The 13,367-nt window shown below is 48.9% G+C and overlaps 1 protein-coding gene across 7 annotated transcripts in view; it reads right to left on the bottom strand.

The window, feature by feature from the left end:
- Positions 1–13,367, bottom strand: part of Csmd2 (CUB and Sushi multiple domains 2) — a 569,993-nt gene that overhangs the window by 428,202 nt on the left and 128,424 nt on the right. For all 7 annotated transcript variants that reach the window (XR_010066645.1, XR_010066640.1, XR_010066641.1 and 4 more), the window contains exon 3: positions 12,586–12,698. Coding sequence is in view for 1 of the 7 variants with exons in the window: in XM_063288624.1 (XP_063144694.1) it covers positions 12,586–12,698 (113 nt within the window). In the remaining 6 variants the exon portion in view is untranslated. The remainder of the gene's footprint in view (positions 1–12,585; positions 12,699–13,367) is intronic.

The following is a 13,367-nucleotide window of genomic DNA, read 5'->3' as shown; positions in this document are numbered from 1 at the left end:
CATCCCTGCTCAACACCACGGCAAACCTACGATAAGCCAGATGACGTCATTTCTTGCCTTCCAAGAGCCAGGTGTCAGTGCTCCATTAGCAGAGGGAGCGTCCTGCACGCCCACAGGCTCACCCACCTATGTCCGGCTCCTGCCCTTATTCAGGTTATGGAGGGGCCTTTTGCAACCTTTGCCAGCCTTGCCTCGCAGAGCCTGGCTCAGGCCACGCCCATTTCTGGAATCTTCCCTCATGCATTCCCTCAGCCCTTCCCTGACTCATATTTTTCTTTTAAGGTTCAGTCACTGTAGTCCTCCTCAGGGAATCTCAGCACTCTCCCTTGCTGGGACACCATGATGACAATGGCTTGAAAATTGCATGGCTAACTTGCTGTCTCCTACTGCTTCCTAGTCCTTGGGAGAATTCTACCAGGTCGGCCTGTTTTAGTGCATCTCCTCTTTACAAATGGGGAACTGAGGCTGCAAGAGTCAGTGAGGTCACAGGATATACACTCATGGACGGGACATTCCCAATACGCCATGTATCCACGCACATCATTGTACCGAAACTGCATTAATGAATTCAGGGTGAGTCTTACCTTCAAGGCTATGCTATCATCTAACTAGTCAAGAATTATTTTTAGTGGTACAAAGGACAACAGCACGTCTTAAAACCAATCGTGTTAGCTTTGATGAACTCCAGAATACACAGCAGTTTGAGACATATGCCAGTGGCTTCCCTGGTAGACCTTGAACAACCAAATATCTGCTTGATTACCTCCAGAGATGGGGAACTCAATACCTCACAAGTCAGTTATTCTAACTTACAGTCACTAGGGCGAGCAACCCAGCACTGAGCCACATCCCCCATATCTTCTTGTAATTTTGGAGATAGGGTTAAAAGAAAACGCCCAGGTTAGTCCAAACACACTCTGTAGCATAACCGGGCTTTGAACTTGAGATGCATCTGCCTCCACCTCCCAAGTAGCTGGAACTACATAAGCATTTCCAGTACGAGGCCAAGTTTCTCATGCCTTTCCATTAGACTGCCCTGTTCTCTAGATCAGCCTGGAGCAAACATTTGTTTTCTATGTGACAGAATCATTTGCCACCTCCAGATCGCTATCTCTCTCTCTCTCTCTCTCTCTCTCTCTCTCCCTCCCTTCCCCCCTCTCTCTCTCTCTCTCTCTCTCTCTCTCTCTCTCCCTCCCTCCCCCCTCTCCTTACTACTTCTCTCCTTCATTTCTCCTGAATATCTGCTCAACTTAGGGTCCTGTGCTGGAGACAGGGCCCATGACCCTCTGAGGCACCTTGATTCTTATCAGGGCTTCACCGTGTGAGTTTCCTTCTGGGTAATTTATCTCTGCAAGACCTGGAGTCTACAACGCTATTAGCAGAGCCACATTACTTTCGGCTCTTGTTATGGGCATTGGCAAGGAAATATCTGTGCACTTTTCTCACCCGTGAGGACTTCCTAGCTGTTGTGTTTGGCCATGGCTTCTGTTCTGACTGTAGGCTATCTCTGGTTGCCATTAACCACACAGGTAACATCAAAGCGGCCACCAAGAATGGGGGTAGGATGATATAGAAGTGGCTTGAGGGTTAAAACACTGGCTGTGGTTCCAGAGGACCCAGGCTTGATTTCCAGCACCCACCTGGCAGCTCACAAACATCTGTAACTCCGGTCCCAGGGGATCTGATGCCCTCTTCTGGCCTCTTAGGGCACTGCACACACATGATATCTATACACACAGGCAAGCACAACGTCCACACGGAGAGGATACTCCATTTTCAAATCCCCTGCCCCTGGCTCACTGCCTTCCCCGACAATGGCCTTTCACTCAGCCCATTCCTAGAGGACTCCTCACATGGCTGTGATGAGTACAGTGAAGCACTGTGCTCCACTTTGTCACCGAGAAGCACATCCTGAACATCATCCCGCATTTCTCGGCGATGTCATTATACTTTTAAATGGCCATGTAAATCCATTAGGCGGAAATGCTATAACTTTCTCAGCCGTCCCCCAATTGTTGGACGTTTTTACAGTTCCCAATTCCTCATCATTATAAATAATGCTGAGACCAAGACTCTCCTGCACAGAACTTTCTTCTTCTGCTGAATTATTTCTGTAGGATTTGATCCCAGGAGGGAGATTACTGGGTCAACTGCTATGAGCACTTTGTGACTCTTGATATACGGTTGTCAGGTCGTGGTCCCAAAGGACTCATTTACATCACCACCAGCAACCAGGGCCAATGCATCCCCCAGTTTTGCAGCTGTCCCAGTATGGCATGAACTCTCAAAAGTTTGGGGGGGGGGGCAATTTAGTTTTATAGGGATACAATGTTACCTGGGGCTCCCTCCATTTTGGGATGAAACTTGGTGCTCCTCACAGGCTGGGCAAGCGTTCTACCAACTGAGCCACATGCCCAGCCCTGTGGCTGTTAGAACTTGAATGTCTTTGATAACTAAGGGGCCTTATGGCTTTCCTGCGTCTTGACTTGCTGGCTCTGTCTCCTCAGCTGCTCTGACTCTAGACTCATCTACATGAGGACTCACGTTTCCTGAGAAGCCTCCATGTGCTATACGTCGGACCCCTGGATGGGTACACACAATTGTTCTTACAGCATTTAGTCCATGATGGCCCCTGTGAGGAACACTAGACAGCCAACAAGCCTACGGAGTGGACTTACTGCTGCCATGGTCTGCCTGTAATGAGGAAGTCAAGGCAGACTAGATGAATAGTTAAAGGTCATGTGACTGGGAGCTGGGGGAGGGGCGAGTGGGTTGTCACTTTTCTCCCCAGTCCCTGAGCTCCAACCATGGTGCTCTACAAAGATTCTGGCTATTGGTAGCCTGGGAATGGAGACAGCAAAGAGCCAAGACCCCAAAACAAAGAATGTGGTTTGGAGAACACAGACATCATATAAGTGAGTGGAGGTAGGGGTTCTTGGGCAAAGAGGAAATTGGAATTCCTGGATAGGAATGAAGCAGAAACAAGAAGATCTGGGGGGGGGGAGTCAGGAGAGGGGACTTGGCATGACTGAAGAATGAGTGGTGAGACAGACTGTTCTATTCAAAGGCTTGCCAGTGGCTAGAGGAGGAAGGGAGGGAGGAAGGGAGGCCAAGGCTCGAGGCTTTGACTGACAGCCAGGTAAGGCTCAGAGCAAGGCTGCTGCTGGGGTTACTCAGGCTCAGGACTATAACAGTTTCCTCACAGTGGAGAGGAGATGAAGGGGTGGCTGCTCAGCTTGTACTCCAGTCATTGAGCCTCCTACTCATGGGGCCCAGACACACACGGATCCAGGCCAGCAAGCGCTAGCTACTGCAGGGCCCCAGCTGTGTGCTAAGGAGTGATGACAGCAGGGACAGCAGAAAGTAGGTGACACGACAGTCCTTGTCTTTGAAGAACCACCAGGCTGACCAAAAGATTTTAACAAAAGAAAAGGTATTTTTTTTCCCACTCATGAAACACACCGCAACTTGTTGCTGGAGTTTCCTTTGACTGGGGAAACTCCTGTGGGTCAAACATCAGGTTAAGTGCTTCTCACGGCTTGCTACACTCCTCCCAGAGGATCCTTCCATGGGAGGATCTGAGAGGTTCGGGGTCCTGCTGGAGGACACACAGCAGAGACAGGTCATAGTCAACGGATCCTGGATCTCCGTGAAGCCAGTTAGGTATGGGCGCAGGTCCTCCAAGTGGCACTGGCTGAGCGGCAACACTGTACTAGTGCATCAACGACGAACCCTCATTACACCCCACAGAGAAGGCCTTTATTACCTCCGCTCTGCAAATACTCTGTGCACAAGGGACTCAGCCATCTCCCTGTGTGCAAGGGGGAAATCTGTGTACCCCATTCAGCTAAATCTGGGGTCCCTGTGCTCTAGCCACCCCAGTTTTCTCAGTTCCACAGCACTGCACAAAAAGAGGAGCTGCTTCTGCATCTGTGTACCTCAAAGCCCTCTGTGGGTGGGGTAGGGAAGCCTTGTTGAGTGGACGGATGAGAGGAGGGGTCCAGCATGGTACACAATGCCAATATCAGCATATGCTCCCTCCCACAGTACCAGCCACTCTGACCCCCTCACAGAGCGACATAGATGTGGTCAGGATAGGACTAGAGTTACCACAGTATCACAGGCGCTACACCAAGTGGGGGTCAGCACGGCACTCGGTGAACTGCCCCGAGCTCACGGAGAACAGGCTAAGAAAACCATCCCATCCCCCAACCTGGGGCGAAGTCCTGCACGATTTGTCTCAAAGGTCATATCTCTTGTGTATTAATGTGCTAATCTGAGGCTCTGATTAAAAGCAGTGTTTCAGCGTTCAAGGCAGAGCCGTTGGGAATGGAGTCAGGTGCTTTAAAAGTGCACACTGGTCTCTTTGTACTGAGGAAGTGGACACCTCTGCCCCTCAGGAACCTGTGTCCTGCTGCTCGGGTCCAGAGTGACCTGAATGGAGGAAAATTGCATATTCAGAATGCATATCCATATGGTACCAAATGGCTTCCATTAGCCCAATTTCAAGATATCTGGATAATGCCCCAGAACTGGAGTCTCTTTCAGGACCAGGAAATTGTCTGAGAGACTGGAGCCCCCTGGGGAAGGAAATCGGTTATCTAATTGCAAGAAGGAAGTGAAGTGGAGGGATTCAGCTCTAATGTCCTGGGCCCCAGCTCTGCATCCCAGCTTTCTCAGGAGCTCAGTAGCACCACCAGGTCATCTCCAACCTCCGCATCTCCAGGAGACCCAAACGCACAGACCCATGCTTGCTCTGGGGACCGCCATCTCTAACCGTCCAGCGCTGGTTCAAAAGGCAGTGGTGCCCCCCCCCCCAGTCTCCAGGAGCAGAAACACGCCCCACTGGGATCCGCTGTGAAGCAGCACTCCACCCTCACTCATGCTTTTGGGAGGAGGGGGAGGGGCCAGGGGCGAACTGCATGCAGTGACTGTGAAAATGAGATTCCAGGGGAAATATCAAAGGTTGCAAATAGTAATTGCTCAGTTAATGTGAGAGCATCTCACCACAAGTTCTATGTGCTGTCAGCCTCCCTGGGCTTAGATTTTCGAGGAAAGTGGGGTATTATGGGAGAGACAGAGCATCTGTGGCCTTTATGAATTAATTATATGAGAAAAGGTTGTGATGGAGCGTGTGTGTGTGTGTGTGTGTGTGTGTGTGTGTGTGTGTGCATGTTTTGTGTGTCCATCCATCTGTCTATCTGCCTGCCTGTCTCTCTACAGCTCCAAACTTCTAGGGGTTGATGTACTTACCATAAGACCCTTGGTTCAAAAGTCACCATCAAGTATGCAAAGAGATGTCTCATTGACACTTAAGTACTGGCCTTGGCCTTACCAGCTCCAGGGTGCTAGGCAATAGGGACTGGACTTCATCCTGGGCCAGTGGGCAAGCTTCCGGTGGGGCTAAAGGCCCTGGATGCAAATAGCACTCCGCTTCTTCTCGTGAGAAGACACAGTCACGCTCTCCGAGTAGGACAGCTGGATTAAGGATTTCTTTATGAAAACAGCTAGATGAAGGGGTTTATGAAAACTCAGGAGTCGGAAACCAGGGCAAGGGTGGGACTGGGTTCTGTGGTATTGGCGTATTTCTTCTGTCTCCTGGATACTGTCATTCAGGGTTAGTCGATGAGCTGAGAGTGACTGAGACCTGACAGTGTGCCAGATCCAGTGTCACATGTCTTCTGTGACTGTTGTTTCCTTAACTATCACGATATCTCTACAAAGATAAGTGTTCTGTATCTAAAACATCTGGCATGAAAAACTACTTTCAGATTTTGGTTGTATTTTAGGTTTGGAAATGCTTCTGTATACCTAGAAGATGCCATTCGGGGAGACCCCTTATGTACAACCTGATACACTGAGTCTGAAGGTGATTAACTGTAGGCAATGTTTTTGGAGTGTCTGAGCTTTGACACTGACCCATCCCATGACACCAGGTGTGGAATTTTGGTGCGTAATGTCAGTTTGGTACCTAACGGATTTTGCACTTAGAGGCCTTCCAGATCATCAGCTTGGACAGGCTCCATTTGAAGCTTGGGAGATGGCTTAGCAGGTAAAGTGCCTGCCCCACAAGTGTGGCCCTCCATCAGATCCCACATAATAGATGGATGCCATAGTGTACAGCTATAATTCCAGTTTCCTACAGAAGGGAGGTGGAGACAGAAGGAAAAACAACGGATCCTAGAGGCTGCACAGCCTGGTGCCAGCAGCAGCCAAAATGACATTGTCTCAAGCAAAGTGGATGGTGAGGCCCAACCCTCGAGGTTGTCCTCTGACCTTGACCTTGGACGTATACTCACACACATAAACATACACATATATACAGACACAAACACACATGAACACACACATATAGATACACACATACATGCAAAGACACTTTTAAATAAACACTCCTCTCGTAATAGTCCTACATGGCTGTCATTCAGAGAAATGAATATGTTGTCCAAGTGAAGGGCCAGGAGGTATAGCATTCCAGGTATCCAGAAATATAAGTCCAAGCTCCCCAACCTTGTATGGTGCCACCTTTCCCATGTGGTTGCCAGAGGGTTTACAAAACTAAGTGTTATTCATCCTCCCAGCTTCCAGGTGGAGCTAACAGGTACAGTAGCTCAGGTCTGGGTTCTTAGGACTCCTCCTGCTCTTGGATGGGGAACAGCCAAGACCAGTTATGCTGAGCTAAACAAAGAAATGCCTTTTGGGGGATCTCCATTGTTGATTAGGTCTAACTGACCCAGCTGCAGTTCTCAGAGGAACTTGTCTTCACCACGAGTCAGAGTGTTTATGGGGGGGTTATGCAAAGGAGCCATGGTGAGCCAGCCTGGATTTGAGGCTATTGCCTTTCTTCTTTCCTTTCTTTCCTCCCTACTAGGGATTGAGCCCAGGGCCCTTTTCACTTTCTAGGCATTTGCTATGCCATGAGCTCTTTATTTGTTTTTTGTTTGTTTTGTTTTTGTTTTTGTTTTTTTATTTGCTAAGATGCCCAGGCTGACTTGGAATTCACTCTAGTCCAGGCAAGCCTTAAACTTGGAGATCCTCCTGCCTCCGCTCCCAGGGTGCAGGGGTTGCAGGCATGCACCCACCTGGTTCCTCACTGACAAGTCTGATGTGCTTACATACACAGTGGTCAGCTTGGAAGAGACATAAACCACCTCAGCCGTCCTTGTGAGCCTTGTGGAGGATGCTGGGAAGTATGAGCCCTGAGGTGGGAGAACGAAATGGTATTTAAGGGGCAGCAAGGCCCGAGGCATCTGGGGGAGGGTGCTCTGGGTCACACTGAGAAAGATCCAGGCTTCAGAGGGGAATGGCCTCAGTACAAAGACGGAGTTTGGTCTCCAGAACCCATGGAGAAAGCTGAATTTTTAGTGTGTGCTTGGAATTCAAGCACTGGCGACACACAAACAGAAGGGTTCACTGGTTAGCCAAACTAACCCAGGCTAGTGAGACACTCAGTCTCAAAAACCAAGAAGGGAAGAGACTGAGGAGGAATACTCAGGTTTTAATATTTGGGTATATACATGTGCACCTACACACTCATGCACACCCTCACGCTACACGCGTGTGCACACTCGCGCATACACATACAAGAGTAAGACAAACTTTTCCATGACTATTTATGTGATCTTGGCATGGAAAAGGTCTTTCTGAGCACAAAACCCAAAACAGATATAACCCCCCCACACACACACACACAAAGAAAAAGAAAAAGGTTTGTTTTTTAATTAAAATTTTAAATTAGTGACATATAAATTAAAACTGCTACACATCAAAAGGGAAGCCACCACATTAATATCCTTAATATGCAGAGGAGATAAGAAACATACTAACAGCCCCAGTAGAGAAGTAAGCAGAAACTGGGACAGGCAATTTAGAAATGATCCACAAATGGCCAGTAAGTGCTGACAGGTGTTCCACCTTCCTTGTCATCAAAGAGATGCAAATTGTCACCGCAAATGAGATTTCATTTTCCGCCCATTTGAATCAATGAAACTGATTTAAACCTCACTAGCACTCGGGGTAGGCAGGGTGAGGGGGAAGGGGGCCTGAGCCGGACAGGCCTGCCGCTGAGATGCGCGTGGGTCTAACCTTTCCGAGGGCGCTCTGAACCTGTGCATCAGGGTGGAAAGCCTGCAGCCTCTTTGGCTGAGCAATTGGCCTTCCAAGAATTTATCTGAAGAAGATAATTAGATGAGGCCTTAAGTTGTGTAAGCACGGGTGTTCTTCATCTAAATGTGAGCAGGAGACGACTGGTTAAACAACAGTGGTGTGTGCAAACCTCTCGGCTCCCTTTCTAATGGACATTAGGAAGCACGGAGGAGGGCTTCCTTTTATGAACAGGCTAACCTCATTAGACAGATTACAGAATCACATCTGTAGACGATCCCCTGTGTACGTGTGCGTGGGAAGTGATGTCGGCACTGGAATGACACAGGGGAGCTGGACCTGGACAGAGCAGGGCGGGAACGGAGCCGGAAGGGGGAACAGGGAGGAGAGAAGGAGGGTTCCTGGGGGTCATGTTCAGATCAGGGCTGGAAAGGCAAGGTCTACATGAAGCAAATTAAAATGCAGGGCGTTAAATAAAATTTTAATTTTAGATGGTCAGATAAGACATTTTTGGTCTAGGAGTGGGGAGTCTGGCTCAGTAGGAGAATACTTGTTTTGTAAACATAAAGACCTGAGATCACTCCCTAGAATCCTAGTCAGAAACAAAAAGCCAGGTGTGGTGCCACATGTTTTCAACTCCGAGGATGTGAAGGCAGAAATGGTGGATTGGTGGTTCCATGGGGCTCTCCGGCCAGCCAGAGGTTGGAGAGCATGAGAAGCCCTGATGGTGGAGCCCCCCCAACCCCCTCACCAGCTGGACAGGGTGTTCCTCTAAAATCTGGGAATCCTGGCAGGATCATGAAAGGACCTGGGTTGGTGATCTCCTGGGCAGTAAGAGACACCGTCTCATAAAACAGGTTGGATGGCTCCTGAAGGAACAGCTCACAAGGTTGTCTTCTACTTCCACATGCAAATGCACCCACACATGTGCACACCCCCACACACATGAGAACACACAAGTTCAAGTCTACCCCACCGAGACCCTGGAACGTGCCAGCATTAAAAACCGTTTCAGTGCGCAGCATCAACTATTTTTTCTGCACTCTGCACTGCACTCTGGAGCAACTTTGATGACTGTGTGGGATGTCTCAGGTCATCCAGGAGGGACACTGAATCCATGGCAGTCCTCCTGTGTCCTTCTGTCTCTCTGTCTTAGCTCCGAGCCTCTTAGCAGGGAAACAGACTTTAGCCTCTCCTTTACTCAAAAGAGTTTTTGCAGGACTCAAAGTGTAAGACTTTTGCGACAGAAGAGTGTCATTAAAACCCTTGGCCACCAAGACCCCGTAAGCTGCTCCCGCGCCCGTCCCTACCCCGTCTCGGCTTAGCTGGTTACATCTGAAAGATGGAGATAGCAAGGCCTGGCTGCGGGTTGTTGTGGGAGATTAGCGGAGAAAATGTATGTAAAGTGCCTGGCATACGGTCCGTGCTTAATACACACGGATCCCCTTCCCTCTGGTGCACACTCTGCCCATGCTCCTGTCCCCGGGGATTACACTTGGAGCACCCTTCTCCTCCGAGAGCTTGGGGAGCAGTGCCATTTGATCTCTGCCTTGAAGTGTTGGCTGACACTTCACCTACCTTCACCTTCCTCTCAAATCTCAGCAGCAGTTCAGTTCCTTATCTTCACTTTCCACACCCTGGGGGGAGGGAACTTCAAGGGGGGGGGAGTTGCAGGAGGATCAGACTGGCTTTGATAGCCGGCAGGCAGCTTGGATGCCAGCCAAGAGGAGCCACTGAGAACAGCGCCCTGATGCCATTTGGAAATGGAGCGGGTGCTAAAAGGCTGGAGAGCGTGAGAGAGGCCTGATGGGGGCTCTCCCTGCCTGGAAGGGATGCTCGTCTAGAATCTGGGAATCATGGCATGATTGTGGAAGGACCTGGGACCTCCCTGATGAACATGTGTGGGACGCTCTCTTGATAGAGTAGTGTGCCAAGGGTCAGTGGCACAGGTGTTTCCCTAAAGTCTTTTGCGAGTCTGGGCTTGGATAGACATTCAGAAGAAGTGATGAACAGGGACAGCAAAGGAATATAGGGTCGAGTTAGGACCCCTGTGTCCATTACTCTCAGGATCTACACACTACAGCCTTAGTGTCACCAACTCAAGACCTAAATGCAATCTCTCCAAAGCCACGTTACTGTGGAGGGAGCAATAACCAGGACCTTAAGACAATAGGCTGGTGGGGATGCAGGGAAAGATAAGCCCTTGTACACTGCTTGCCTTCAATGCCCTCAGGCAAACCCTGTGAAGCTCAGTATGTAAGGTCCATAACTAAAAATACAGCTACCACATGACCCAGCTATGGCATTCATGATGAGTCTTTGGCCAAAGGATGCCAAGTCAGCCTACTGCAGAGACATTTGCACATCTGTGTTAATCCAGCACTGTTCACAACATCCTAGCGACCAGCCTAGGGACCCAAAAACACATGCACGGGCAAAGAAAGGTGGCATCTATCCGCAATAGAGTTTATTGGGTCATAAAGACTAATGAAGTTGATGGCATAGGACGGTTTGACTGGAAAGGTGGCTTAGTAAGTACATGCCATGCAAGCCTGGGGTCCTGACTGAACCCCAGACCAACATCAGCACCCCTAATAAATAGCCAGGCATGGGGAACATGCTTCTAATTCCAAAGTTGGAGAGGCCAAGGCAGATTGCTCTCTGAGGCTTTCCAGCTGGCCAGCCTATATTCTATTTTGCAAGCCGCATGTGCCAGTAGACTCAAAAAAGAGGGTGCACAGCTGAGGAAGAACTCCCAAGGCTGGCCTTTGACCTCCACATGCATGCACACACATGCATGTGCACCAAATACTTGTACGTACCCATGCATACATGCCATGCACATATACATGGGTGGGATTAGAGATTAGAATGTTAAAATATCCCAGACTCAGAGGATGAATATTCCATGTATAGAATCTAGATTTTACACACTCACACACACACACACACACACACACACACACACACACACGTGAGCTATAATGGAAGTAAGGCACAGGCATGCTTTGAGAGGAAAGAGGCAAGCAGTAAAAGGGAGGATACTGGAAGATGACTTCGGCCAAGTGCATGATACATGAGTATGAAATTGTTATGAGATATATTCCTTTGTATGTGGAACATATACTAATAAAGGAACTAAAAAGAGGCTTTCAAAGAGGCTTCTCTCAGGAAGGAGCCTGAAGTACAGAGGCCGTTTGGGTGCAGAGCCCAGTGAAAACCCAGCCAAGATGGCCAAGTTCTCAGACATGGTACTGGTAGCAGTTGACCATGTTTTTAGACACACGTCTCAGGAGCCCACAGTTGAAAGACAGGAGTATTTGTCAAGAGCACTCGGGTAATGTGATGGTTAGGGACTTAGTTTAGGTGGGACAATCGGACCAGGAGCCCTCAGTTACGGTGTCTGGAGTCAGGGCATGAGCTCTCAGTTAAGGTGGATAGAGTTAGGGCAGTTAAGGTATAAGTTGGTAGCCATTGCAGGAATATGTAGTCCTAAGATCTTTTACAACGTCCTCAATGGGTCCAGTTACTGCATCAACTGCCCCCCCCCCAATCCCTGCTCCAGCTGGGTGAGACCTCACCCACTCTGCTGGGGTTACTCCTGGCACCCCAGACACAGGTATGATCAATTTCATGTTGCTACAGCTTCACTCGGGAGCTCATCCCTTCCCCTCTGAGTGTTTAAAGGCGAGGCAAGCTTCGGAATAATTGGCACGCTTTATTGAGGTGTTATGTCATCAGTGTTATTAATTATCATTAACAGTCTTAAAATATGCCTATTAATGATGGAGACACAAAATAGCAGTGCAGGTCTTAGCCAAGAGCAGCCTAATTACCTATTAATGAGATGTAAATTTCCCAAGGAAATGACAGAGATGTACAAGAACCACCTTCTAAACTAACATAATAAAGTTAATAATAATAATAGTGTGTAATCTGAAGATATTAGTGTTAATTTGGATTCTGACACTGTCTTCAAACAGACCAAGAGAAGTGGAAATCATTTGTACAGATCAATCCAAGAAGCCCTAATCCACACCGTTAAAAGAAAAATGGACCCTTTTTCCCTACTAACATGATCCAGACTCTTTGACACTGCTACGTTGAGCTCTCTAGTACTCACTTCCTTACTCACCATTTATATCCCTCGTATTTTCGATCTGAGCTACCTCACAGAACTAACTCCGATATAGAACAAAGTTTAAAACCTAAAAAGCACACCAAAACCAACTAAACATGTCAGGGAGGACATCCCGAGGCCCTCTTGATAAACTAGACCAGTTGGGCTCTGCAATCCGCAAGCCTCAGGAAGGGAGGGAGAGGCTGCTGTAGTAACTGAGTATCTGGTGATTAACCAGTCCTCATTAGGCAGGCACAGGCTAAGATCTGCAGAGCTGGTGTCCTGGGCAGACAGGATCTAGAGCTGCCTCAGGCTATGACAGCACCCCAGGCCTCCTGCAGTTGACGGTAGGAGGCACCTACCTTCATAGCTGGCACGGAAGCCCTGGGCACTGACTGCATAGTCGCTGATGAGGCTCAGGGACAAGGTGCTGGCAGCACTGACTATGGTGGCCGGGAGCTGAAAGCCGGTGAGCCTGAAAGACAAAGAGGTTTGAATGAGAAGAATGACATCATTGGGAAACCGCATGTCTGTTAAGGATTCATTCAGTACCTTCTAGGTGCGCAGGGCGGGTCTAAACACAAGCAGTGTCAGAATTTGAATATGGCCAGTGTGTTGAAGCCTTGGTTTTCAGGGTGGTGTTATGGGGGGTGGAAGAAACTTTAGGAGGTGTACAGGCTGGTCTTACGTTAACTGGACACACAATTTAGTGTCATCGGAAAGGAGGGAACCTCAGTTGAGGAAACGCCTCCGTCAGATCCAACTGTAAGGTATTTTCTTAACTAGTGATTGATGGGGGAGGGAACGGCCCATTGTGTGTGGTTCTATCCATGGGCCGATAGTTCTGTGTTCTATAAGAAAGCAGACAGAGCAAGAGCAAACTAGTGAACAACACCCCTCACTGGCGTCTGCATCAGCTCCTGCCTCCGGCTTCTTCCCCTGTTTGAGTTCCTGCTCTGACTTCCTTTGGTGATGAGCAGCAATGTGGTGGTGTAAGCCAAGTACACCCTTTCCTCCCCAACTTGCTTTTGGGTCATGGTGCTTCATAGCAGCAACAGAAACCCTAAAGAAGACAGAGGTAGGGTTGGGGATTTGGCTCAGTGGTAGAGTGCTTGCCTAGCAAGCGCAAGGCCCTGGGTTCGGT

The sequence above is a fragment of the Rattus norvegicus genome, chromosome 5 (genome assembly GCF_036323735.1).
Source record: "Rattus norvegicus strain BN/NHsdMcwi chromosome 5, GRCr8, whole genome shotgun sequence".
Taxonomy (NCBI): Eukaryota; Metazoa; Chordata; class Mammalia; order Rodentia; family Muridae; genus Rattus; species Rattus norvegicus.
The sequence above is the reverse complement of the archived record's forward strand: the minus strand, read 5'-3'. Positions and strand labels throughout refer to the sequence as shown.